The following is a 26,344-nucleotide window of genomic DNA, read 5'->3' on the forward strand; positions in this document are numbered from 1 at the left end:
TTTATATCTGTGATTTTGTGAGAAGGGACTCTACAGGGTATTTTCCATTCCTTTCAGGTTCCTTTCTAGGAAGATACAAGTATGATACTGGTGCTATGTGTGAGTGTGAGCACAAGAGATCACTGTGACCACATGCAGGAGTTCTGGAATGATGAATAGCAAGTAAAAGCTTAGCATCTCTCATTTCTGGCTTAACCACTTGACAGTATTTACATCTAATTCTTAGTTTGTGATGAGTAATGGTATAGATTTTTTTTAAACAAGAAAAATGGATTTTCTGACCTGTAGGGGGAAAAAAATAGAGCCCATTTTCACCTGTGCTTCTCACTGTCTCAGCCTAGTTTATCATGTATTTCTCTCCTTGGCCTTATGATTTTCCTATTGAAATAAATTATTTGAGGAGCTAACTTACTAAATATATCAAGACAAATAAGCTGCTGAAGGGCTTTACATTATAAGATATTAAGGAACTTTAAATAACATTAGAAATGATGTATTTGTCAATGCTTGCTTTGGGAAGCTTGCCTCCTTAAATTCCCAACCAGCCAGTGTCTGGCACAAGTTAACACAAAAGTAATTGCTCACGTGTAACTGTGCTGCACCCATGTGTAGTCAGGATGGCATCTCTGCCTCTGGGCTCAGCAAAAGGTGCCTTTACAGGTTTAGGGGCTTGTACTCCAACTCCTGTGGAAGACTCTTGCTTTCTATTTGAGTATCAGTGCTTTTTCGCTGTGGTGTTTTGGGGTAAGTCGATGGATGGTCTGAAATTTGAAATAGCAGATTTTCTCCCTAAATTCCTCCTTATTAGCTTATTTCTCTGTTTATGTGCTAGTAATATGCAAATTGCTGTCATGCAACCTGTCATTTGGAGTTAATTAACAGAGGTAGAAGGAAGGATAAACTCATGCCCATGGCACGTATCCCCAGGTGTCAGTTATGTTACAAATCCTTCTAAACATTGCATGAGAGAAGGAAAAGCAGGTAGTGACAAGGAAATCCACATCTCCAGGGCAGTGTTAAGAAGGGATTCAGTGTGAATCACTCAGAGCCTGGTAGCAACTTGAATGCAACATTTGGATCTGTGGCTCAGACCTGCCTGCCTCGCTGTGCAAGGGGTTGCAGCAGCAGCTGCTTCCCAAAGCTGCAGCAGGAGCTTCACCCTGGGTTTCTGTGCCTGGGGAGAGGATGCTCTCAGGGCATCTGAGCAGGGATGCTGGGCCATAGCTATGCTACAAACAAGAGAATTTTGTTTCAAGTGCTATAAGTGGTCTAGCAGTCAGCCTCAAGAGAATTAACTATTTTGAGGTAATTTGTTCTGTAGCTATGCTATAGTTCTAGACAACTGTTTTTGAAAGCTCTCTACTCTGTGCCTGTGATGAGGCTTCCCTTACTTCAATAGCTGTAAGCCATGCTAAGCCTTCTTTTTTAGACTTCAACATGCTAAAGTCATAACATCTGGTTTGTGTGTTCCGTCACTGAACACATCAGTACACTGAGTTGGATCCCAAATCAGTAGTAAAAATAACATGCATAATAGCAGTTTTGTAATGAAAAGCTTCTGTTTGCATATACTTGTGGATGTTGTGCTTTAAAAAGCTTAAAGAATGAGTTTTCACTCTGGAGAAGTTTTTTGTGTGGTCTTTGAAGAGTCTCAGAAGGCAAAGTGCTCTTGTCCTTCTGTTGGTATGTAGGGACTAGGGTTGAATAAAGTAGGTCTTGCTGTATGTCCCTGCCACCTGTGGTATTTCAGTGTGTGTGAAATACTCGGATACTGTGTGGGGTGACAGCTGCAGTCAGGGATCTTTAGAAGAGGAGGGATTCCTCAGAAAGGCCATGGACTGATAGGTAAACTTGAAGCATTTCCCCTGTTTGCCAGCACTGGGATACTTACACTGCATTTCATTGCAGAACTAGCGCACACTTTTCTAGTAGTGAAATAACACTCCTGATTTATTTGTTGTATTTTGCATTAACTGTTGTGATGCTTAAAGCCAAGCATTGATCTGTGACACAGTTTTGGCTAACATGTCACTGGAATATATGAAAGATACCTTAGCTCTGGAGTGGTTAGTCATTCTCTCACTGACAGAGACAAAAGATTTAACTGCTTTTGACGTCAGCCAAATTAGCGCATGCCACAGTTCTTATCTACTCTATAGCCCAATTTGCTGATTATATTAGAGCTTTAAAAGGTTCCTTAAATCTCTCTTCAGTAGAGAAAAACATAAATCTTTTATTTGTCTCTTTGGAGTGTAAGAAGAGGCCATTGCAAACCACCCTGATCCTTCCTGGGTCTAAATTGTGTAATTATTTGACATTTATTTGCATTGTTACTGCTTTGTTACTGTAATTTGAAATACCCTGGGTTTTTTTAACAAGCAATCTAAGCCCACTTACTACTGATCACCCGTGAAGCCCATTCTTCACAGTATTTGACATGAGCTCTGCATAGATATAAACTATTACTGCTGCTCACATTTGGCAAACAGCACTCCGCCTGCTAGCAACCACTGTAAAAAATGAGTAATGGATATTAATAAACTTCACTGTTCTATTTGCAGTAAGGATAAGGATCTCATAGTAATTGGACAATCATGCTGCATTGCAAGAGTCTTAATCGAGGAAAACTGAAGGAGAACTTGCCCTATGGGAGTTTGCCACTAATAGGCATTAGGTTTCATCTGCTCTCCATGAGCTACCACAGGCTTTTGAAGAATCAGGGAAGATATAAAATTAAAGTAATATTTCTTCTGAAGGATTCTAGGAGGGATTAACAGAATACAAATGAGATTTGCTTTTTAAGTATCCGCTGAACTGTGTCACCAATGTAAGGGATATGTGAGAAACAACAAGCTTCTTGTCTTAAAGCCTCCTGAGATGGCAGATCTGTGTGTCATCTTCAATAAACACTGGCCATGACTGGTACCTGCTTAAAGTTCTGCTTGTGTCTCTGGTCTGGAGATTGTGGAGGTGGGGAGAAGTCACTGCATAGAATCATTAAGCTTTCCTCAGGCTTTCTACTGTAGTCCAGTTGTGTGTATAAATTGAAATTAAACAATAAAACATATTAGATCATGGGTCCAATTTGTAGGCTGGAGACCAGGTAGCAGTTCATGAAGTCTTTTTATGTGGTCCACAAAATAACTTTCTCTTTTCAGCCATGTCACTGGAGATTATTTTTGCTATGCAGGTCTCCACTCTAAGCTCCCAGCTAAGAACTGAAACTGCACAGTGAAGCTTTGGGACTTTTAATGATATTTTCCTATGCAGAGGTTAAGGTGTCCTTAAATTATATACCAAAGTTGTAGTGAATCCTGCATTATACAGGCTGTCTTGAGTCCAGGCATTTCTGCTGCTGTTGAAATCAGTGAGAGTTTTGCTGCTGAATTTGGCTGGGTCAGGCTTTCATTTTGGATTCCCACCATTCTCATAGGTATGGGAAGCCCTAGCTTTTACCTGCAGTGTATGCAGGAATACTTCACAAGTAAAATGTTTAAGGTTTGCTTTGTTCAGTTTTAAACTAATCATGTATTTACAAAGTATTCTTGTGAGATATAGTGATTGTTTGTGGTTTTTTAATTTTTATTGACTGCGCTTGTGCTGAAGAGCTGTACAGCACGGAGCAAGAACTTCAGGTGGAGGCATCCAGCACGGGCTGAGGGCAGTGGCACCTTTGGTTACTCTAATAATGGAGTAAACCAAAAGGCAACTTAGTACTTCTGAGTTGTGCCAGGAAGAAGCAGAACAGAAATGCAAAGTGTTTTATCGAAGTGTGAAGTGTTGAAATTCTAGGGTGTCCTTAAGTAAGTGTCAGAGAATATGATAAAGATATCTTCATGTATATACAAGTTCTGTTTATTATAGCTGTATCAAGAAATTGCTTATCAAAGACATGATATAAAAGCATTTGACAGTCTTCATATTTTTCAAGTAACATGGATTTTTCTTTTTTATTCTTAGCTGCATTTTTATGTTGAGAAAAAATAAGGCTGCTACTATTTTGCTGCATTGCAGATCACTAAAACTTAAAATTAAAGCTTGCAAGCAAAAGACAGTGCATTGAAGCTTGAGATCCAGGCTTAAGCAGTTCTTAAAATCTTGGTATTTAATTTATTGAATTCACTTAAATAGGAGTTTTCTCATTTAGTCGACCCAGAGTTTTTTTTATTGTACTTTGCATGGTAAGAACTGTTTTGGTTTTGAATATGAAATGATAGGATTTGTTACTTTTTATCTTGAAGGAATGCCAAAAGAGCTGCATATATGTTTTCCTGATTCCAATACTATGTTAGTGGGCAGGTAGTCTTGGATGTGGGTGGAATTCACCAAGTGTCTTGCACTAGTTGAGAGGCTGAGGTGAAAAATGAGTTCTAAAAACATCCTTGTATGTGGCAGAAGAGTCCCCAGAACATTTTGCAATCTGACTTTTAGGGCTCGGTGTCCAAACGTATATGCTGTAGTTTGAGAGATAAATCCAAATGAGTCATTGTATTGTTCTGGATCTAATTTTTCTGGGTTATTTGCCTCATCATTCATCTTCCCACCTTCATTTCAAAAGCTAACAACACTAAACAGTCCGTGGTTTTTTGCTGGATATTTTTCAGTTTGCTTGCTATGTTTATTTCTACTGTAAAATATCTTCTGTGAAAACTTGGGTTTTTTTTTTCTATTTTAAATTGTGCATCTGATTTCTAAATAACATGTCCTAGCATAGTGGCAGTTCCATTATTTAGGAGGAGGTGTGCTGGTTGTCACTGAAGAGACAAGCTTTGCTATGAAGGTGTAGGTTTCAAGTGAAATTGCAGAAAACACTGTATCTGAATCCATGCAAGCCGTAGGCAGGGAAGAGTGTCTTTAAAAAATATTAATGAATATCATTTCATCCCGGAATCTCATTTAATGATGATGATGATCAGTTGGTAGCAGTCACTAGTTGAAAAATATCTATTCTTCTTGTGAGGCATACCCTCTCTAGAGGATTTGCTTTCACAAAATTTTAGAGGTCATTGAAATACTAGATAGTAGAACTTAGTGAAGTCAATATGCAGGTTTTTACCTCTGCCTTCCCTGTAGTAATCTTATTCTTCAGACAAGACTCTAAGCCATGTTTCAGACTTATGTTGTACACTTCTAATCGTTCATAATCTGGAAGCTCTGATCTTGGAGGGCTTGCCAGCTGGGGAGTTTGCCACCAGGCAGCATTGGAAGAGAGAAGAAGTAAGAAGTAGCAGAAGTAGGAAGATCAGGGAAGGTAGTTTAGAACTGCCAAGTGGTGGGTCATTTGTCAGGACTTCTCTTTATGGTTTCTTCTGGGCATAACAGTTTTAAGACATAGCTTAAAAAAGAGGGGCAGTGAAGCCACTTAAGAGCATTGTGTCAGTGAAAGCAGCTGTCATTCTATGACCTTTCAGTCTCCAGTGGAAAATGCTGGGATATGGAGAGACTCTTAGTCAGCAGCTCACTAGCAGCATGCCAAATGTATTTGCAAAGACTGCCAATCGAAGTGCTGGTCTTGCAGACGCTGTTCTATGATTAAATAGGATGGGCTCCCCTGAGGATATGTGATTGAACTAGACTGTCTAATGTCAAGTTTATTGCTTTTGTAAAAGGAAGGGCCTAGAACCATCATTGAAACATTGCAGCCACTACAGTGCTTCTTTGAAGAGATGGTGAATACCCACAGGGTACAGATTATGTAAACTGTAATAAATAATAATCCACTTGCTGGATTTCATCACCAGCATAACTGGAAAACAGTCTTACTAATTCGAAGTGATTCAAGTACAATTACTGTATTGTTTGCTACAGTGAAATGTGGGATAGCACTACTGCTTGAACTCCTTTTCCTGCTTGTAGAAGTTGCACCATTCCTTTCTGTGTTCAAAAGTGTTTGTATTCCAGCAGCGATACAACACGGTCCATGGGCACACGGTATCACATTTACCTGTCTCCATCTATGTTGCTGACTTTGAACTCTTCACAAATGGCAAACTATCCACCTAGATCTGTCCACCTGGATCCATCCCCTTGAAGGCAGAGCCCACAGTTAGAATTGTTCCATTATTGCTCTCGATGCTGTTAGCATGGCTTATCAAACTGTGCTTTAGCTGCTGCAAAAAATGGTTTATTAGTCCTTGACAGAAATGGCACAGAAAAACAAATCTTCTCAATTTTTCAATAAAAATATTGACATTTTTGAGAACACAGGTTCTATTTATAGGCTCTCCAGAATTAGGAAGTGTTGTGAGTGATGGTTTTTATTTTGTCTGTTCATAAATGTGCAGAATATGCCTCAGCCATAATAGCTTTTCTTATGTCTTTTGCCTATTATAAATATACTTGTTTTCCCCATATATGGCCGACATGCAGTTACTTTGAGTTCATAAAGTGTTTGGGTATTTGCCAGACTTGATACTAGTCTATTACTTTCTTAGTGTGGATGAGATTGTGCCTTCTATGGAACTTTGCTACAGGATATAAAGTACTTGGTGAGGAAAAGAAAAATCCACTTGAATCTTATTCTCTCTAGGCCCTTAAACTGATGAGAACCCTGATGGTGCACAAAACCTGTATGAGTGCTGCACTTGTTGTGAAAGTAATTATTTCTCACTCTTTAGGGAATATCGATTTGATTCTTGTCCCTCATGTAAGCGATGTCAGGGCAGTTGTACTCAATATATTTATTTTTGTCTTGAGGAAGGCTAGAGGATAATTAGCCCTCACTTTTTTCCCCAAAGAGTCCTGTCTTTAGTCTATTTATACAGCTTTTCATAGCAGTGACATCACATGCACTTGCAGTGGACATCTTTACTGAAGTGCACAGTCAGCTGAATGCTTCCCAGGGTTTGCTACATAGAATCGGCTGGGTTGGAAGGGACCTCAGAGATCATCAAGTCCAACCCTTGATCCACTACCGCTGCAGTTACCAGCCCATGGCACTGAGTGCCACATCCAGTCTCTTTTTAAATATCTCCAGGGACGGAGAATCCACCACTTCCCTGGGCAGCCCATTCCAATGTCTGATCACCCTCTCAGTAAAGAAATTCTTTCTAATGTCCAACCTAAACCTCCCCCGGAACAACTTGAGACCGTGCCCTCTTGTCTTGCTGGGAGTTGCCTGGGAAAAGAGACCAACCCCCACCTGGCTACACCCTCCTTTCAGGGAGTTGTAGAGAGTGATGAGGTCTCCTCTGAGCCTCCTCTTCTCCAGGCTGAACAGCCCCAGCTCCCTCAGCCTCTCCTCATAGGATCTGTCTACATGACACATGATTTTTGTGCTTCGTTTCTGGGAATGGCATGCAGCCTAGCAGTCCTGGGGAGGAACTAGCAGAAAACAAATCTCTCCTGGTTTCTCTACAGCTAATGGTTTAAAATATCATATCAGGGCTTGACAACTGAAATTATTGCAATTTAGGTTCATAAAAAATTGATCCAGTAATGATGTTACCTTGACACTGATTCATGTGATCCTCAACTTACTTGGTACTTATTTTTTTAATGCTGTGAATCATTGGGAATAAGGTCTAACAATCAAGCCTTGTTGTGAGATAGAGTTCTTTAGCCAGCATGATGGAACTGTGTCTCTAACACTGCTAATGAATAGCAGTTTGCATGTAGGTAGCTGTAGGGTCAGATCCTTAAGTAATGTAAGCTGGCATAACTTCATTAAAATCAAAAGTTGTGTATTAAAGGTTCATGCCACTCCTGCTAAGGAACCTGAGTTTAGACCTCAGTTAAAGGAAGACCCAGGTTTGTGGTATGGGACCAAACCAGTTGATTGGATAATGTGCATGTAGTGCTGACCAAGGTGGGTATTTGGATAGCAGTGCTGAGACTGTAAGGAAATTGGGCAAATTCAAAGGAATTCCAAAGCACCTGTGACACAAGAGGTGACTGGTTCCTCTGATACACTAATTGCTGCATGAAGAGAAACTTGTCACAGTTGCCTGTGTTGCTTTCAGATATGTAGCTATGTCTTTTGCATTCTGGTGACAAAAAGAGGCGTTCTGCATGTTGTTGTTTTTTTTTTTTTTTTTTCCTCTTGAGAATCATCAGGATTACAATATCAGTGTATGGGCTGTTACTACTGACTGTGGTTTATATCAGCATGGTTCTGCCTTTTGCTATCTTTTCTATATAAAAGGAATCCTTTTTCCTTTCAAGTTTTGTGCTGAATGCAGATTTGGAGGCAGCTTGTAGCATTATGTATTCAGCTTTCAAAGCAGAAACTGCATGTCTGAAATAATTTGTGAAATGTACCTTGAGGAGAGGGGTGTGTGCTTGCAGGCAGAGATTTTGAAGATGATATTTTAGGAAAGGGCCTTGTTGGTTCCCCTCTACTTGGCACTACTAAGGTTGTGCCTCAAGTACTGTCTTTGGTTTTGGACCACTTGGTACAAGGGGACATTGAGGTGCTGGAATGTGTCCAGGGAAGGGCAGTGAAGCTGGTGGAAGGTCTGAATCCCAGGTCTTAGGAGAAGCAGCTGAGGGATGTGGGGCTGTTCGGCCTGTAGAAAAGGAGGCTGAGGAGACACTCTCTACATCTACCTGAAAGGAGGTTGAAGTGGGGTTGCAGGTTGGTATCTTCTCCCAAGTAACAAGCAATAGAACAAGAGGAAATGACCTCAAGTTTTGCTAGGGGAGGTTTAGATTAGAAAATAATAAAAATTTCATTACTGAAAGGGCTGTCAGGCACTGGAACAGGCTGCCCAGGGTGGTGGTGAAGTCTCAGCATCCCTATAGGGGTGCTTAGGGCCATGGTTTAGTGGTGGACCTGGTTGTATGCTAAGTTAACAGTTGGACTTGCTGTTAAAAGGTCTTTTCTGATCAACATTATTATATAGTTTAGGTGTTTTTAAAATAAAGAAATTAGCTATCAAATTGTCTGTAATGAGTAATATGATTATGAAATTAAGATTAAATATCTCCCTTTTACTGTTCTAACTGGACTAAATTTTTTCCTGTTCAGAGACTACTATTACTATTTTGAATAACCTACCATGATTTTAACCATGATTTCTCAAAAAGTTAAATATTCTGCTACTGACTTTTGAGCAGTATAGAGAATTTAACTGGCCAGTCATTTTTTCTACTTGTTGCTTTAGATATCCTTTCCCTTGTTTTGTTAAGATTAAATTAACTTTCCAGAAAATAGTACTCATTATAGGATTTTAAAAAGTATTTGTGGAACTTTCATGTAACAGGCATCCTAAATTGCAAGGGCTACCACATAATTCCCTTATTTTGCAGAGTAGCTCAGAATTGAAGCTGTATGAAGCTGATGATAAATTATGCTACAATATCAAGTAAATACAGGTGTACTTTATAGGCAGTAGATAATTGTGTCCATGTGTATATAGCAAGTGTAATCCTGAATTACTTGGGGCACCCTATCATGCCTGATAAGTAGATTCCTGTGATATTGAAGGGATCACTATGAAATTTTTAATACAAATGCAGCATGATTTTGTTCTTTATTATTTCTGTTGCTTATTCCACCCTCAAGTTGCCATCTGAACACTGCTATGGAAATCTTCTGTACCCCTTGTTAACTTTGCATCTGACAATACGGTGATTCATTACTTCTGCCAGATCTGTTTCTATTGCTACTTAATTGTATTTCCACTGCACTTGTAGAATTAAATACAGTATGTATTTTAATATGAAAGAGAATGGTTTAAAGTGTCTCTGGCAGTGTTTATCAAAACCATATGCTAAAAATCCTAGCTTTTTGGTATTTTTGCCTTGTATAATGTTTTTATTCACTACCTGAAGTGCTTAAAAGTGCATGTAGCCAATATCCATAGCCTTAAGCAATGCAACTATTTCTCCCTTCTCCAACTGGAGATTGCTTGGCCTTGCTTTTCTTGCTTTTGGAACTACTCAGTGATACTGTCCTGAGGTGGAGACTCTGATGCTACTGTATAGTCTCATAATTCTTCTACTCATAGTGTAGTTACATCTTTAAATGACTGCTTACTCTGTTGAGAACTCAAAATTTTAGGTAGTTGGTTGAAATTTATCAGTTCAGCATCAATCTGGAGAATAATGGGGCCTGTCTTACTTAGTGAAGCTCTGATCTTTTTTCCTCCTTGTCACCTATTGTAATAAATTGATTCCATGCATGTTTATTGCTTGCGTGCTTGCACGTTGCAAGCAGCACTGTTAAAACCGTATTGTATTTAAATGAATAATTAGGGTCTGGGGTGGTTGGTTTGGTTTTTTTAGGTTTTTTTTGTTTTTTCTGTTTTTTTTGCTGTTTTTTGTTTTTGTTGTTTGTGGTTGTTTGTGGTGGTTGGTGGTGGCTGTTGGTGGTGGTGGTGGTTGGTGGTGGTGGTTGGTGGTGGTGGTTGGTGGTGGTGGCTGGTGGTGGTGGCTGGTGGTGGTGGCTGGTGGTGGTGGCTGGTGGTGGTGGCTGGTGGTGGTGGCTGGTGGTGGTGGCTGTTGGTGGTGGCTGGTGGTTGTTTTTTGTTTTTTTAAACAGGATGCTCAAAAGCTTATATATGCCAAAATATTTTCAGTGTAGAGAATGTAAGCCCATTTCAGAACAAGTCCAGAGCTGGAAAGAAGACAGTTGCATTTTCCAGTTGTGCTGTTATGCACACAGTTTATCTGGGATTCTATAGCTCGTCCCATAAAACTGTCACATGTTTCAGATACTGGGTAAATGTCTCAAATCAGCAGATAACCTTCCTATAGTGTCAAGGATTTGCTGGTACATTGATCATGAGCTTGATTCTCCTGAGCTGACTGAGAGATGGAGGAAACAAAAAAGGGGAACACTGGCACTGTCAGTGTTTGGTGTTAATACAATTTTTGGGCATCTTACTCATCACTTACTGTGATCTAAGTTGTACTTACTGTCAAGAGTCCTCAAAGTTATTTTTCTCACCAGATCTAAGTGGAACACACTTGCAAGATCCACTTTTCAGTACAGTCTATGTCTGGAGGAGAAATTATGGGGTTCTTTGGTTATTTTGTAGAATGGAAAAAATTCGCAGTAATCCCTTGCATTTTAATGCAGTACAGAACAAAAAAGGGAAAAAAAGAGGCTGAAAATGAAATGGTAGTTTTGTGTAGAGGATCTACCTGCACATATGACAGGAAACATGCAGACTCACTGGTCATCAAGATGATTAAAAAATTATTTCTAGTAACAGAATACATAATTTATGCTTTACGTGGGTTATGCTGCTCTGAATGTTATTGACTTATTGAGGAAATACTCAGAGAATTTTTTTGCTTTTTAACATCAATCTAAATCCTTTCACAAGAAAGTCATCTTAAATATAATCTGTCATTACAGAAGGGAAATTGTATATTACATTTTTGCTTCTCTCTTATCAGTTCCAGTCATCTTATATCTATCTGTGGTACTATTGATTGTTTTGAAATAGAGTGTTTGTATGATACTTGGCAGAGAAATATTTTTAAATAATTAAAATATGGTGAATCTTCTTTCTTACAGAAGTTTTGACGTTGGGCTTCATCGCTTTCTGGTCAGGTAAGCTAATGTTTATTTGGAATTCTAATAATAATCAAAGGTGCATTAAATAGAGATATGCATGTGAAGTAGTATGCATCAATACTACTTGATATTTTCTATGGCAAGATCCTCTTGTCTTCAAGTTATATATTACTTTGAGAAACTTTAACTATTTGATTTGGATATCCCCTGTGTTAGTCTCTAAGGAACCCCTTCAGATGACATTCAGGAAGATGTTGACTCAGGACATTTCATTGGCTGTGTTCTTCTTATTGCTGTGGCAATCTTAATTTTTCTTGTACTGAAAAAAAACTTAAAAAGTTTCTTTCACTAGAAACTCTGTATCTTCATACTTTATAATAAGGGTTTGAATTTTACTTAACGTTCTGACTGAAGAGTTTTAATTTCACAATAGAAATAGAAAAGTTCTATTGAAACAAGTTTCAATAGAAAACTTGTTTGATTTGAAGCATGGGCTGGACTATGTTTTGAAGATTAATAAGGAGCGTGGAATAATTATTGTATGTTCTTTGACATTTAGAGGAGTTTTCAGTGCTTAAAACATGGCACTTCAACAAGGGAGGTTAATGGACTTGAGTTGCTACACTGTTTTCGCTGTTTGGAGCTCTTTTTGTGTGAGCAAAATCACGAGTATTTGCTAAGAATGTGTTTGCTTTCATTTTCAATAACATACCTATTGCTATCTACTGATTGTTATGAAAAATTACAATGGATATCATTAAAGATGAAGTTTGGTATGGTCTTCAGGCCCTGAGAGAATCCCTTCTGTCCTTTACTTCATCCCTCTAAAATGTTGTGATATCCATCTGTGAAATATTTTGTCTTGGAAGAATGGACTCAGTATGTGAGCCAAAGCCTGCTGTTTGGGTCCCACCTTAAGGATAATATGATCTTAAGCTTCCCTTGATTTGACTGCACTTCTGAATTCAATATTTGAGGCTATTTTGTGATATTTCCTGGATAAAGACTCTGTTAAGCCCTCACACCTATCAGGCCTTGTGGCTTTAATGCAGAGGTTTTCAGCACTGATTCACAGGCTCTCAGAGCTCCAACAGGTTGATTGCTCCTGATTGCTTTTCACCCTTTGGTTGCCCTCTAGAAGCATATAATTTCTGATTTTCCCAGAACCCTGCTAATAGCTCTTGACTGTAGCACACAGCTCCAGGCAGAATGATAAATACCTAGAAGCATTTATATTCCTTAGGCTTAGCATCATCCCTTTCACTTTGTCCTCAAGAGTATCTACCTTTCAGATTCAGCTTCTCCTCTAGATTATCAGTACCATGGCAAAATCCAGGGAAAATCACCATTCTCTGTCTTGAGGTCTGGGAGCCAATCAGGCAGTAACACAAAGGGTGTATCATCAAGGGAAGGATACTGGGTAATATCATATTGAACACTACGCTTTTGTGGTTTAAATTACATAAAAAAACCCATGAAAGATAGAAGATCACACAAAATATTTGTCACTGGGAAAATCAGGTTGGTGTTAAGGTTGTGCATCTCACAACCTTTGATGAGTAGGATTTATAACATTAGGGATATTTTAAATGTTTATCTGCATGCAACAGGGCAGCTTTTAACAGACTGCTCTCTTCTCTAAAGCCAGAGTGTTAATAATATTGAAGCTATATGGACTTCAGTGTGTAGATACAGTTAAGAAATTACTGAATCTATTTAAATTCTTGCATCAGTTTACAAAATTAGATGCATCTGTATTTTGACCAACAGAATAATCATATAAGAAATGGAAATTATAATCACTGAAGTCATGGTTTAAAAATGACTACTTTTGTAAAAGAAATGCGGTGCAAAAGATGGTCTGTGTACTAAATTTTGAGTCCTTGTGATGCTTCTGCCAGAAAATATACTTTCACTCAGTTAAGACAAAGAATGTAATAAGATATTACTCTCACACTGCGTTGTTTTACATTCTGTGGAGATGCAGTATTAGAGTTGTATGCTCATAGACCCTAAATAGCTGTTGAATTTGAATGAGTTGAATGTTGTCTTTGACTAATGTAACTTTTTTTATTTTCCTATTTTTTTCCCTATTTTCCTCTCCAAAGGCCACTGTGTGTTCCACGCAGTGTGGTGTTTTAACCATAGCTGTAATGGTTCATTTTCAGTCTGTCACCTACCCCTGCTAACTTGGGGGGCTCTCAGGTGCTTTCTTGGCAGCTGTACTGGGAAGAAGGAGACACTTGTCCTATTCTGTTGTAGCAGTATGAATTTTACTTATGTTTCCTTAAGTAAAAAAAAAAATAAAAATTCCTTCAATTAGTAGATGACTTTTGGAGTAGGAACCAGAGGACTTGGGGTTACAATTGTTGTTGGTCTGCCATGTGACCTTTAGGAAGTTACTGCCTTTTTTTTTTTTTTTTTTTCCACGTATTAGACAGTGCTCTGAAGAAATTGCATATTTTCTCCTTCTGTGTTCCTATAGCATCTCATAAATGGTTGTCTTCACAGTTTAGGTTTCTAAGTGAGAAATTCAAAGAGTGGGGGAGAGTACCCTTGCTGCGTCCCTCACCCTGACATCCCCCCCCAAAAAAAAACCAGACAGACAACCCAACAAACAAAACCCAAACAAAACAGAGTTGTAGGAGTTGTTCAGAAATCTCTTAATTGAGATTAGAAAATACTATATTGTTTTAAATGTGAAGTTGTCACCCTGCAGTGGAACAGGGAACAGTATGACACTTATAAAATGTGGAGCTAACAGAAGTAAGAACAATCTCTGCTAAAAGGACAGTCTGCTTAATTACTAAAATGCTGATTGAAGGGTCTGGTACTGCACACAGCCTGGCACAGTCAGTGGCTTGACCATGTAAAGCGTGCCACAAATTGTGACAGAGAACTACAGCTACAAAGCTTCTTCTGTGTTCTTAGCAAAAAAAATATTATCTGTACATATGTCTGTCTGTGGCTTGAATTATGCTTATGACACAGTTTTTAGGGTAGTTCAGGTTTAAAAATTCCATCTTTTTATATTTAATAACGAAAAGTGTGCATTATGTTGAAAAGGCTAAATATGTGGTGTTTACAGGCAAGTGGATTATTGGACTAGATTTCTACTCACTGAGAGTAGCCTCACTGAGGCTGAAATACGGTTGCATCATGGAAGTACTATTTGTGAAATTAAAGTGCAGTTGGGTCTGGGCCTTGAGCATTTCATAGATACACTGTAGTGTTTGAAGAGAGAGTCCTGGAAATTCATTGAGGAAAGTTAAATCATTTCACCATAAAAACAGTGTGATGACACTACACATTGAAAATGTTCTAATGTACTTGGAAGATCATTTGCCCATTGTTTTCACACAACATTAAGGTATTACTTTTGGGTCAGCAACATTATTTGTTATTTAAGTCACGCAAGTACTCTACAAAAGTGGTAATATTTTTTTAATTTTGACTATAGCAAATACAACCCTATTTCTCCTAAACCTAGGAATTTTCAGAATTGGGCACTGGGTATGTTTTCAGAGTCCAAAATACATAGAAATAGCCTTTGGGTGGTAGCAGTTTAGAGGGAAAAGAGCAAGAGAGAGGCTGCCTGATGCTGTTTGCTACTGAAACTGTTTTATCCAGGAACTTCAGTTCTGAGAATAGAGCATAGGATGAAATAAAATTGTGAACCTATGAGAATATTTACTGTTGTAACACCAAACAGTGCTTACTTTAGGGCAACGCTGATGACGGCAGTGGAGAAGAATGACAGTTCCTGGAGGCATAATCCTTTTGAAAAGTCTTCATGATTTCAGCACTGCTGTGCCTTTGAAAAAGTGTGAATCATACTCATTGCAGTAGAGATCTGGCTTTGAAAAGAGCTGCAGGGCCCCCTTTGTCTCACAGAGGTGTTAGCAGTACTCACAGATCACCTCATGGTTTGCAATTACTTGAGCTTGTTTGGAGTTGCAGGTTATGTAGGTCTAGCTTCTTATATATTGCAAATGGTCATAGAATCATAGAAAGTTATGGGTGGGAAGGGACCTCGAAAGATCGAGTCCAGCCTCCCCTGTGGTCATCTACAGCAGGTCACACAGGAACACATCCAGGTGGGTTTTGAATGTCTCTAGGGAAGCAGATTCCACAACTTCCCTGGGCAGACTGTTCCAATGCTCTGTCACCCTCACTGTGAAAAAATTCTTCCTAATATTTATATGGAACTGCCAGTTGCCCCTTCTCCTGTTGTTAGTCACCCCTGAGAAAAGCTTTACTCCATCCTCCTGACACTCACCCCTTACATATTTATAAACATTGATGGGGTAACCCCTCATTCTCCTCTTCTCCAAGCTGAAGAGACCCAGCTCCCTCAGCCTTTCCTCATCAGGGAGATGTTCCATTCCCTTCATAATCTTGGTTGCTCTGCACTGGACTCTTTCAAGTACTTCTCTGTCCTTTTGGAACTGAGGGGCCCAGAACTGGACACAATATTCCAGATGTGGCCTCACCAGGGCAGAGCAGAGGGGGAGGAGAACCTCTCTCAGCCTACTCACCACCCCCCTTCTAATGCACCCCAGGATGCCATTGGCCTTCTTGGCCACAAGGGCACATTGTTGGCTCATGGGCATCCTTCCATTCACCAGCACCCCCAGATCCAGCCTATACTGGTATCTGGGGTTGTTCTTTCCCAGATGTAAGACTTTACCCTTACCCTTGTTGTAGTACTTTAAATTTCTCCCTGCCCAACTCTCCAGTCTGTCTGGGTCGCTCTGAGTGGCAGCACAGCCTTCTGGGGTGTCAGCCACTCCTCCCAGTTTTGTGTCATCAGCAAACTTGCTGATAGTACACTCTGGTCCCTCACCCAGGTCATCAATAAATATATTGAATAATACTAGTACTGACCCTTGAGGGTCTCCACTAGGAACAGACTTCCAACTGGACTCCATCCCATTGACTACAACTCTCTGGCTTCTATCCCTCAACCAGCTCCACCTCACTACCCGATCATCCAGGCCACACTTCTTCAGTTTAGCTCCAAGGATGCTGTGGGAGATGGTGTATAATGCCTTCCTGAAATCAAGATAGACTATGTCCAATAGTGTAAATACCTTCTTTCCTAAGTTTAAGTTAAGGAGAAGTCTCTTTATCAGCTGGCTTGACTCCTGGTTTTGTTCTTTGTGGAATCCCACAGGACCCCACATATTTCCATGCTTCCTGAAAGAATAACAAAATAATATCAACAAACCAATTATCAGATAGTTATTAAGTACATTTTTACTAAGTCAGGTTTTTTGTTGCCATTCTACTCTGTTCAGAAAGGTACCACTGAGATCAGTTCATGCGAGGTCAAAATTTTAAAGTGCAGACATTTCCTCCCCAGGCATCATAACTCTCTACTGAGATAGAAGTAGCTAGCTGTGTAATCCCTATGAGAACTGTAAACTCACAGATTAACTTGACCACATTCAAGCCATCACAATTTGAAGAGAACTGTGTCTCTTCTTAAAAAACCCAAGCAGTTCTTAACTATTGTTGTGCTCTGTTAAAAAAACCACAAACACAAACAACAAAATAAGTAGTAATAAAAACAACAAGGAAAAATAAAGCCCACCCCACTTATTTCTAATCCACTCAGGTCTTGTAAAGTCAACATCTGATGCAACAGTTCCTTTCTCTTTGTATTGCATCCCTCCTTTAATTCCATTGCTAGGTAAGATCAGAGGTTGGTTCCAACAGCTAGATAGGAATTCTCTGCCAGGGTCCCACATGGGATGCAACATAAAGTCTGGTCCTCTTTTGAGAGTCAAATACCAGTCTCTCTGCTGAGGTATTGAATGTGGCCAACTATAAAATACTATTACTAATGTAATATACTGTAGTTGGGCTAGGCAGCACAGTATTAAAGAGATTTTACTTTTCTTGCACTACGATTGATAGTGGTATTTGGATAGCCATCTCTGCCTTTGAAATTGCTAGGTGTGAGGTACCACAAAGTTGCATCCTTTCTCCTTTGTTCTGTCAAGAAGTTTGGCTTTTGTTTTACAGTGTGTCTTGGCCACCAAGTTGTCCTTACGGCATGCACAGCAATCTTAGAATGGTCTAGGTTGGAAGGGACCTTTAAAGGACTTAGATCAGGTTGCTCCAGTGTTTCACCACCCTCATTGTGAAGAATTTCCTCCTTATATCTAATCTGAATCTACCTTTTTTTTTTTTTTTTTTTTGGTTTAAAAGCATTGCCGTATAGCAACAGGCCCAGCTAAGAAGTTTGTCCTTGTCTTTTTTAAAAGCCTGCTTTTAGTATTGAAAGGCTGCAGTGTCCCCAGAGCCTTCTTTTCTCCAGGCTGAACAAGTTCTTGCAACAATGTATGCCCAAACTAAATTTGGGAGGAAACCAAATAATTTCCTCAAGAACAAAAGTCTTGCTGTAGTTCTAGGGACTGTTCACACCACAGACCCTTTCTCACGATGTACTTGTGTCCACATCACCTCACTTCATTTTCCTGTGCCCTATGCACTTCCCTAGTATTTCCCTAGTAGCCTCACAACTTTCCTTCTCTTTTCAGGCCATGCTTTATTGTGTAACATTTGCCATTAAATGGCATATTTTGCCATTAAGAATGGCCTTGCAAGTGCTGCCCTTGCCTTCCTTCAGACACCTTGAGAAAAACACGGTGCCCTAGGGAGCAGTTTCTGCACTGTGTGGATTTGGCTCATCTCTTCCAAGTGAGATTAAGTCTAATCAATTTTGTCAAATATCTGCACTGCTTTTCCTGAAAGTCCTAGATGGCTGGGTGGAGCAGGTGTTTCTGACTTTTTTATGTAGTCTATGTGAGACCCACTGAACAAACAATACTTGCTGTGTTACCCACAGTATGTCTGACAATTTTATGTCTTTGCCTCATTTTTCTCACTTGGATGTTTACTGGCAGAAAGATGTCGTATTGGTTAAGCAGGATAACAGTTTATATGCACCTGTAGTCATCAAAGTAGTGTGCAGGGTAAGAACTGCCAAAGATGCAAGTGACACACTACATAATTTCTCTGAAATCTGTCTTCCCCTTCCTGGGGAGGGATCCAGTGCTGCTGGTATTTAGGTTGTCATGTGCAGGTGGGACCATTGTGTGTAGAGTATATGTAAGCTGCTGTAGTGTTGTTCTCTTTTGGGTCCTTTCTACCTCCCATCCCTAGCCTTTAAACCAAGTGAGGACTAGGAGTGCACAAGGTTATAGCAAACATTCACTTGCCTTGACTCCCATGGATTGCCCTGCTCTTCTGGAGCAGTGCAGATAAAGCCAGTGGAAGTAGCAGAAGCAGCATTTTCAGCCAAGGTTGACCAGCTGTTAAACAAACTTCTAGAGCAGACTAACACAACAAGCTGTTTACCTGTTACATTACAAAAACACCCCTTTGGGAAAAAAAAAACCAACCCTCTCTGTAGCAATACCTCCTCAGCCAGGGAGCTAGGAAAAACTTGTGGTTTTTGTCATTGTTTGCATGTTTTGTGATGGTGCTAAGATGTGCAGGAGATTGCCCTTGTAGAGACTTACTTGGAATTTTATTTTGTTAGCACATTGAAAACCCAGGAATGTAGTCTTGTTGCTAATAAAAGCAATTATAGTAATCACTAGATGTGATTGAATGGCTTTGTGTCTAATTTATAAGAAGTTTTAAGGTTAAAGTGTTTTTTTTTATTATCATGAAGATGTAGTAGTATTAGTTTAGGAATTGATTCTTGCTTAAATTTACTTTCAATATGGGGCCTTTAGGGGTTTTGCAAAAACCATTTTAACTTTCTAAAATACAGAAGGGACCAGCAATCAATGTATCCGTAGAGACCACTGCATGGAGGAGCTGAAAGCTCTTGATAAAATGCTGCTGTTACATCCAGCTGCATCACAGACTCCCGTGAGCTTTGCTTTCAGACGTGCTGGAAATTTTGCAATGTTTGCTGCTGTCTGCAGTTTTTGAAGGGGCAGCATCAATCCAGCTGTGTTCTTGTTGAAAGCAATGATAACACTGAAGTGGTAATAAAAAAACTCAAGCAAACTGGGCAGTACTTGGAAGCTTCTAAAATGCCCCTCCAGACAAGATGCAGCCTTTCTGCTCTTGAAGTCCATAGGTGAATTCCTGTGGGTTGTGGTAGGAGGCTTCATGAATGTTCTGCATATGTGCTGGGTGTAAGTATGAACTGTACAAGTGGCTGTGATGTGTAAAATCAGCTGGGGTGTCTTGCTTAGAGTGAGACAGTGTCAAAAAATCTTAAATTTGTTTGAAAAGAAAAATACCCTAAAACCAAACACAAAAGCCCCTTTATCAGACAGTAATGAAGAATGATGCTAAATTGCCTCAGAGCAACTGCAGCCTCAAAACCACCTCTTTAGCTTTTTTTTTTTTTTAATAGAGAAAACAATCTGTTGTTACATAATGAATTCGCGTGGAGCATGTTGCAAAAATAAGGCTGAGTTTTGTATAAACAAAACTGAATCTTCATGTAAATGTTATGTAAATGTGACATTTAGCTTAAACTGTTGGAACAGGGAAGTCAGGATTAACAAGGTACAGATCTCCTTGTGTTTATGTGTTGCAACTGTGAATTAAAACAGTTTTGTTTTTTTTTTTCAGTGTGCTTGAGTTACTATCTGTGAGCAAGAAATACATGGTTGTAGAATGTGAAGTATTTTGAGATTCAGTTCAGGCTGCTTTTAAATAATTTTACTGAGTAGTGTAATGGACCTAGATCAAAGGTTGCATATCAATATAATAGAAGAAAGTATGTGCTCAGGAGTCTTAAACAATCTGAGATGGTAAGGGTGCTGAATATTTTGTTGTGAAGTCCAGGAAGTTCTATCACGGGAATGTTTTCGTCCTTGACTTTGACCACCAGGGACAGAATTTGGCTGGAGTTTTACATGTGATTTCAGTCTGAGGGACTTTGTGTCTTTCATAACTGCAGCAACCTGTATTTCAGAGTCACAAAACTGAATATATACAAAAAGCTATTTATATTTTAAGAGATATCATTTATGTAGTGCTTCCAGTTGCAGCAAGCACTTGTAGATAAAGCTAAACGTACGTACAATGATTTTATATGATCTGGAGTAAAAGTATAAATTTCTGCTTAACCTTGTTTTCTTTTTGATTCATTCTTATGTCTTTCTCACTTTTAATGTTGTCTGGTTTTCTTCCATGGTACTTTGGCACAATGTGAAACATGATTACGAATTCCATATAGTAGGATGCAGTTGGTATAAACTTCAATCTCAAAATTATTTCACATTTTTTATATTCCAGATGTGTTTCGGAAAGCCACGTGATATTTTTGTGTCATTGTGTGATAGTATATTGGAATTGCTAAAATGTAGGGCAGGGCCGGATAAAAATACGGGGAAAACCAAACCACAGGATGAAAAGAGCATTCTCCTTGCTTACTCCCAGCTTGGGGGAAAGGAGTTAGCCAGCATTATGATCAGACTAAACCTTTGTCATGGGAATTGCCGCCGCTCTGAGGTTACCTTTCAGCCCCCCCTTCCCTAAAAAGAAAGGTGTGGTGACACTCCCGCCCTGTTTTCCCTGCCCCAGGCGGGAGAACCACCTCCGTCCCTTGCTAGGGCTTCACTCCCGACCGCCCTTCCCGCCGTGCCGCAGACAGCCCGGGGGCAGCGCGGTGCCGCCCGGGGGCGCCAGTGGCCCGGCCCGGCCCTCGTCTCCCGGAGCAGCCGGAACCGGAGCGGGCTGGGGGCTGCCCGGGCTGCGGTGCCGGGCTGCAGGCACCCGGGGCTGCCTGTGGTTCGTGTCTCTGCGTTGGTGCGGCACTTGTTCCTGACTGAGTTTGGAGAATGGGGGGTGGGGGGGGCGGGGGGAGATGTGACACTTGGGATGTTTGAGCTGCGGTTTCTCTCCAGGGGCTTTCTCCGTGCAGCGAGTGCCGCAGGGAATGACACGGTTGTGCATGAAACAGCCTTTTATGTTTCTTTGGAAGACGAATCCTTTCTAGGGAATGTGCATCCCAGAAAATGCTCTGTGTTATGCACCACCTCTCTCTGCCTTAGTGCCTTCTCTCCTTGAAAATACCAGTCCAGGCAGTGTGTGTTACCTGTGAGGCTCTAGGAAGAGATGTTCAGAACCACCTCTCTGGGTTAACACCGCGGAATGCAGAATGATTCCTTCCGCCCCTGTGGTCAGGAAACCTTGCATAGGTTTCTCTTCCTCTTATTGGGTGGAGTGTTCTGGTGGCTGAAATGTTCTCCTGAAGATTATACCTTTTTGGTTCATCTTTGTGCGTGGCATCAGCCTACTTGATGTTGCCTGGGTCCAAAGGGTTTTTCTGCGAGTTTGTGCTATAGCATGTCAAGACAACAATCCTTTAATCTGGTCAGAAGTTACACAGGTTTCTCCGTATCACACCCAGATAGTGTGTAGGTAGCATCACTGCTTGTTGTGTGGCACTGCAGCAATTGCAATGAGATCTGTACCCCCATAACCTGGGTGGTTGGTAGCATGCAGTCTGCTTTCAGTCCTTGTCCCTGACCTTGTTAAGCTCCAGTACATAGACCAATACATAGGAACCCATAGGTTCTCTGGCTACATCAGAGGATTGATAGAGTTACAGAAGTCTTTGAGTTTAAGCATCTGTCTTACAGTAAGGTGCAAAGAGTGGCTGTGGGAAACAAATCTAAAAGGGGAGAAAAGGCCAGGAGGCTTAATCAAGTTACTCATAGATCAGGGACTTTGAAGGTTTCAGTGAGGAGATGAAAATACCTTGAAACACACGAGTGCTATCGTTAGGCTTTGGTATCTGTCTGCAGCAATATTGATTTCAGTAGTAAACCATGAGTAGGGGATTTGACTGTAGTTACTTATAGCACTGATGGCATTGTTAGTGTGTTTAGAGCTGTAAGCAGGATACCCAGGGGAAGGTAGAGTACACTAGTAAAATGTGCTGCCTTTGTGGGATGAGACGCATTTTAGTGAATGTCAGGCTGAATTAGATACTCTGTTGAAAGTCATTTTCTCTCTGGATTGATTCCTAACTGGCTTGTGGAGTTGCTGAGTGCAAATGGCAGACCACTAATGTGATGGAAAGCTCCGAGTTCCATCTGATGATAGGGATGCTGTTCTGACTGACTAGTGATTCAGTGAGATCTGAATTTTACCCTCAAGATCCCCATGGTTTGTTTCTTTTTTTTCATAGCTGAAGCAGGATAATGATCATCCTTTGTAAAATGCTTTTAAGATCTATGGATTAAGAATGCTATAGAAGAGCTCAGTGTTGATATTTAGTGTAAGCTCTTTACATAACATCGAGAACAGATGATAAAACAGGACAGGAAGTAACAATTGGATATGGAATGGTTCTATCACAGATGTAAATTTAGGGTCAAAAAAAAAAAGGAAGTGCTGTGTTTTTTTGGTAATCTGTATGTGCTTTTAAATGCATTTACTTGTGCAGACTATAAATGTAAATAGAGAAATATAGTAAAAAGTTGTCTTTTAAGCAGCTAAGGAAAAATTAGTGAAGCATCTATAAATTCTGTCAGTTAACACCTTTGCATATACATACTCTTTATAATACGCAGTTTAAAGAGAAACACTCTTTCCCTGGCTCCTGAAGAAATTAGCATGTCTGAATCAAAATATCATTCAGACTTCCATCTTAAGGCTTAAAAATAAATAATTGCATAGAATTTTTTTTTTTAAAGGAAACATTCAAACTTCTTTTTATCTTACTGTCTGAAATGTAAGAGTAAGGTAACACAGTGTAGGCTTCCTAATATATCCCAGAAATGTAATTTCAGTACCTTTATGCAGTGATAAAGAACAAGCTAAGGTCATGGTAAACAAAGGATAATGCTTCTTCTCAGCCTTCACAGAGTTTGACAGAGTTTTTGTTTGCTTTCTCCTGGAGAAGATTTAGCATTGTCTTGGAAACAACATAGATGGACACTTGAAAAGCAGCTCCACTTTCCAGACAGCCCAGAGGCTCTTCTGTTCTATGTGAATAACAAAATGCAGTTTGCTTGCCTGAGTTATGTGATGTTACCCCAAACTTAAAAAGCATTAAATAAAGTGGAATTCCACCTTGTCTGATGTAAAGAGAATCAGGATATGTAAGTATCGCTCTGCTATTTTTTTGTGAATACTGGTATTATATAATGAACATGATCTCCTTTAGCTATAAGGATAATGACATTCCATGTGCTAGTTCTTTTCAGAGACAGTTCTGGTAGATTTACAGATTATTTCGAGATGTATCTAGCATTTTGGTACAATGAATTGGTTTTCAGATCTGGATTAGAATATTGCTCTGAAAATATTCAGTATTAAACATGTACAACTTGCTTATGTGGCAAAGTAGTTTTCAATAGGGACCTTAATTTTTTTTTTCAGAAGGCAGCTAGAATTAGAATGTAAACTTCAGTAGTGTTTTTCTTTGAGTTCTGTAAAACTGAAATATGTATACATATATAAAATAGTATGTAATGTATACAAATACAAAATATAAATTATCTTTTCTGAGTGGATGAAAAAGGGGACCTAAAGCAGGGCATGGGTGGTTCAGATAAATTTTCACATTTTGAATGCCCTCAGAGTGTAACAACTCAGGAGCAAATCTTGTCAAAATTAACTTAAGTAGAGCTGATCCTGCTATGGAGAAGAGGTTACCTGACCTCTGCAGGATTCACAGATTGTCTCAAAGAATAATAAATGTGTTTAACTCATAGAAGTTTTTCCATACACTATGAAACGCAAAGTTTGCCTGTAGAATGGTAGACAGGCTAATTGTGTTCAAGCTGCACAACAGATTCTGGATCACTTTTTGGCTAGGACACAGCAAGAAAAATGCTGCTTCTTAGAAAAATATGTTTGTCTTGGTTTCTGTTTGCTACTTGAATAGACTGTACTGTGCTACCTGAGTCATCATCCCAGGTGGTATTCAAAAGGCACATAGGTGAGGTGCTCAGGGTCTAGTGGTGGGCTTGGTACTTTTAAGGGAATGGTTGGAATATGCACGCAGGACCTAAGGCTATGTTCCACCTCTAAATTTAATGAAGTTGATATCCAAATACCAAGGACTCCAAAACACCTCTGCATAGAACTTCTCAGCTTTCTAGTGCAAATTTTAAGTCTTCCCAGTACTACTATCATAGTGTTAGTTGTCATTCCTCCCCCAGACAATAAGAAGCCTAACTGAGAAGTTTCCAGGAAATCAAAATAAAGATGGGCTGATTTAGACAACATTTTCACTGAAAAGTGCTGTTATAAATAATGAAACTTTGATTCAGGGCACTGACTCAAAATAAGAGGAACATCTTTTGCATTACAAGTGAATGGTTAAAACTACAGCTGTTGAAATAGAGTGAGCTTGAGAAGAGACTTTGGTCAGTTAATTTTAGCTGACAGGCAGGCAAGATCTTTTCCTTGTAAGTGAGACACCTGCAATTTTATCAATGGTCTTAAAGCACGGAATCATCTTCTACTGAAAATAAATTACAGATGTAATCTTAGTAAATAAGTCTGAGTCAAGGGCATCCTCTGTGAATGTTCAATGAGAGTTTGTCCTATATAATGTACTTGACAGCACCAGCAATGAGGAGATGTCAGTTCATCTGTCAGAGCTTTGCTGGACAGTCAGCTGTTGAAAGAGACATGATGTGATGGGAACTTTCCCTACTGTAGATCTTAATAGATATTTAATTTCTTGCTAACAGTGTCTTGTAGTTTTTAAATTATGTAAACATCAAACCAGAAATGGTTAGCAAAGTAACCATGGAAGCCTGCTTTATCCTCTTTCTCTACCTCTCTCTAAATGTTTCTTGATGATGTTTGATTTCTTTCCCTCACTGTGATTTGAATTGAACCCACAAAAAAACCCATAAAAACTGTATTTTAAGTTATTTGATACCTAGTCAAAACCAGGAGACCAATATTTGTGTGGTCATTGTAAAGAGACACTTTCATTCATCCATTTTATTTGGGGTATCATTACAAGAATAAAGGAAGTGATACCAAGTAACTGCACGTAATGCTAGCAAGCCATGAGCAGACAAAATAAACTTCTGCATTTCTGAAGAATGGGATCTTCAGATTTGCAATGGCTTTTTTTTTCATTGTGAAATCTTGGATGATGATAACAAATAAGCTTTTTATTGATACTTGAAGAAAATGAGTGCTAACTTGCGTAAGATCAAAGCATCATTAGACAAAATTATTACACCTTTCTGTGGGAAGATTCTGAAGCTGGAGATAGTGCTTGCAACAAAGGTCACATGAATTCTTGTTTCATTCCTCAGATTTTGGAAGAGCTTTCTTTGGGGAACCTGATAGGTAACAACAAAAGTTAACTACAAGAGCAACAATGCAGTATCAGAGCAGAGCTCACTCTGGCCAAGCTGTGTTGGTAAATTGTCTTCAGCAATTTGTGCTTCATGAATTTATGAAGTCAGGGGTGGCATCTTCATGTGTGATGGTTTATAGTGTGTGTTGACTTTTGAACTTTTTTTTTTTGGGTTTAGATCAGAATTACCTCCATGTTGGTGAAATGCCTTCCAAGGGAGGCACTACCTGCCTTTTGAACTCTCAGAGCAGGAGCCACCACTCTCTTGTAGTCACAAATCAGTTCTTAAATTGGAGCTTAACACTTCAGTGTTAGAAGTGCTGGAAGAAAGAAAACCAGTATTAGGCATAATTTACCTTTCTAATTAGTTCTTCACAAGATGATGTTTGCAAGTTATTTTACATAATGTGAGACAACTTTAAGAAACACCTATGGATATTAAAATGACGTTGCTTCGGTTTCATATTTTAGTTCTGGATTGATATTTCAAGATGGTTCTCAGTACGTTGGCGTAACAGTTCTCAAGTTTAAGCTTGGCAAAAAGGATCAGTGGCTTT

At 39.5% G+C, this 26,344-nt stretch overlaps 1 protein-coding gene across 5 annotated transcripts in view; it reads left to right on the top strand.

Moving 5' to 3' along the window:
* Positions 1-26,344, top strand: part of HHAT (hedgehog acyltransferase) — a 158,750-nt gene that overhangs the window by 27,207 nt on the left and 105,199 nt on the right. For all 5 annotated transcript variants that reach the window (XM_071739551.1, XM_071739556.1, XM_071739552.1 and 2 more), the window contains one exon: positions 11,468-11,503. In XM_071739551.1, the coding sequence (XP_071595652.1) occupies positions 11,468-11,503 (36 nt within the window). The remainder of the gene's footprint in view (positions 1-11,467; positions 11,504-26,344) is intronic.

The sequence above is a fragment of the Heliangelus exortis genome, chromosome 3 (genome assembly GCF_036169615.1).
Source record: "Heliangelus exortis chromosome 3, bHelExo1.hap1, whole genome shotgun sequence".
Lineage (NCBI taxonomy): Eukaryota > Metazoa > Chordata > Aves > Apodiformes > Trochilidae > Heliangelus > Heliangelus exortis.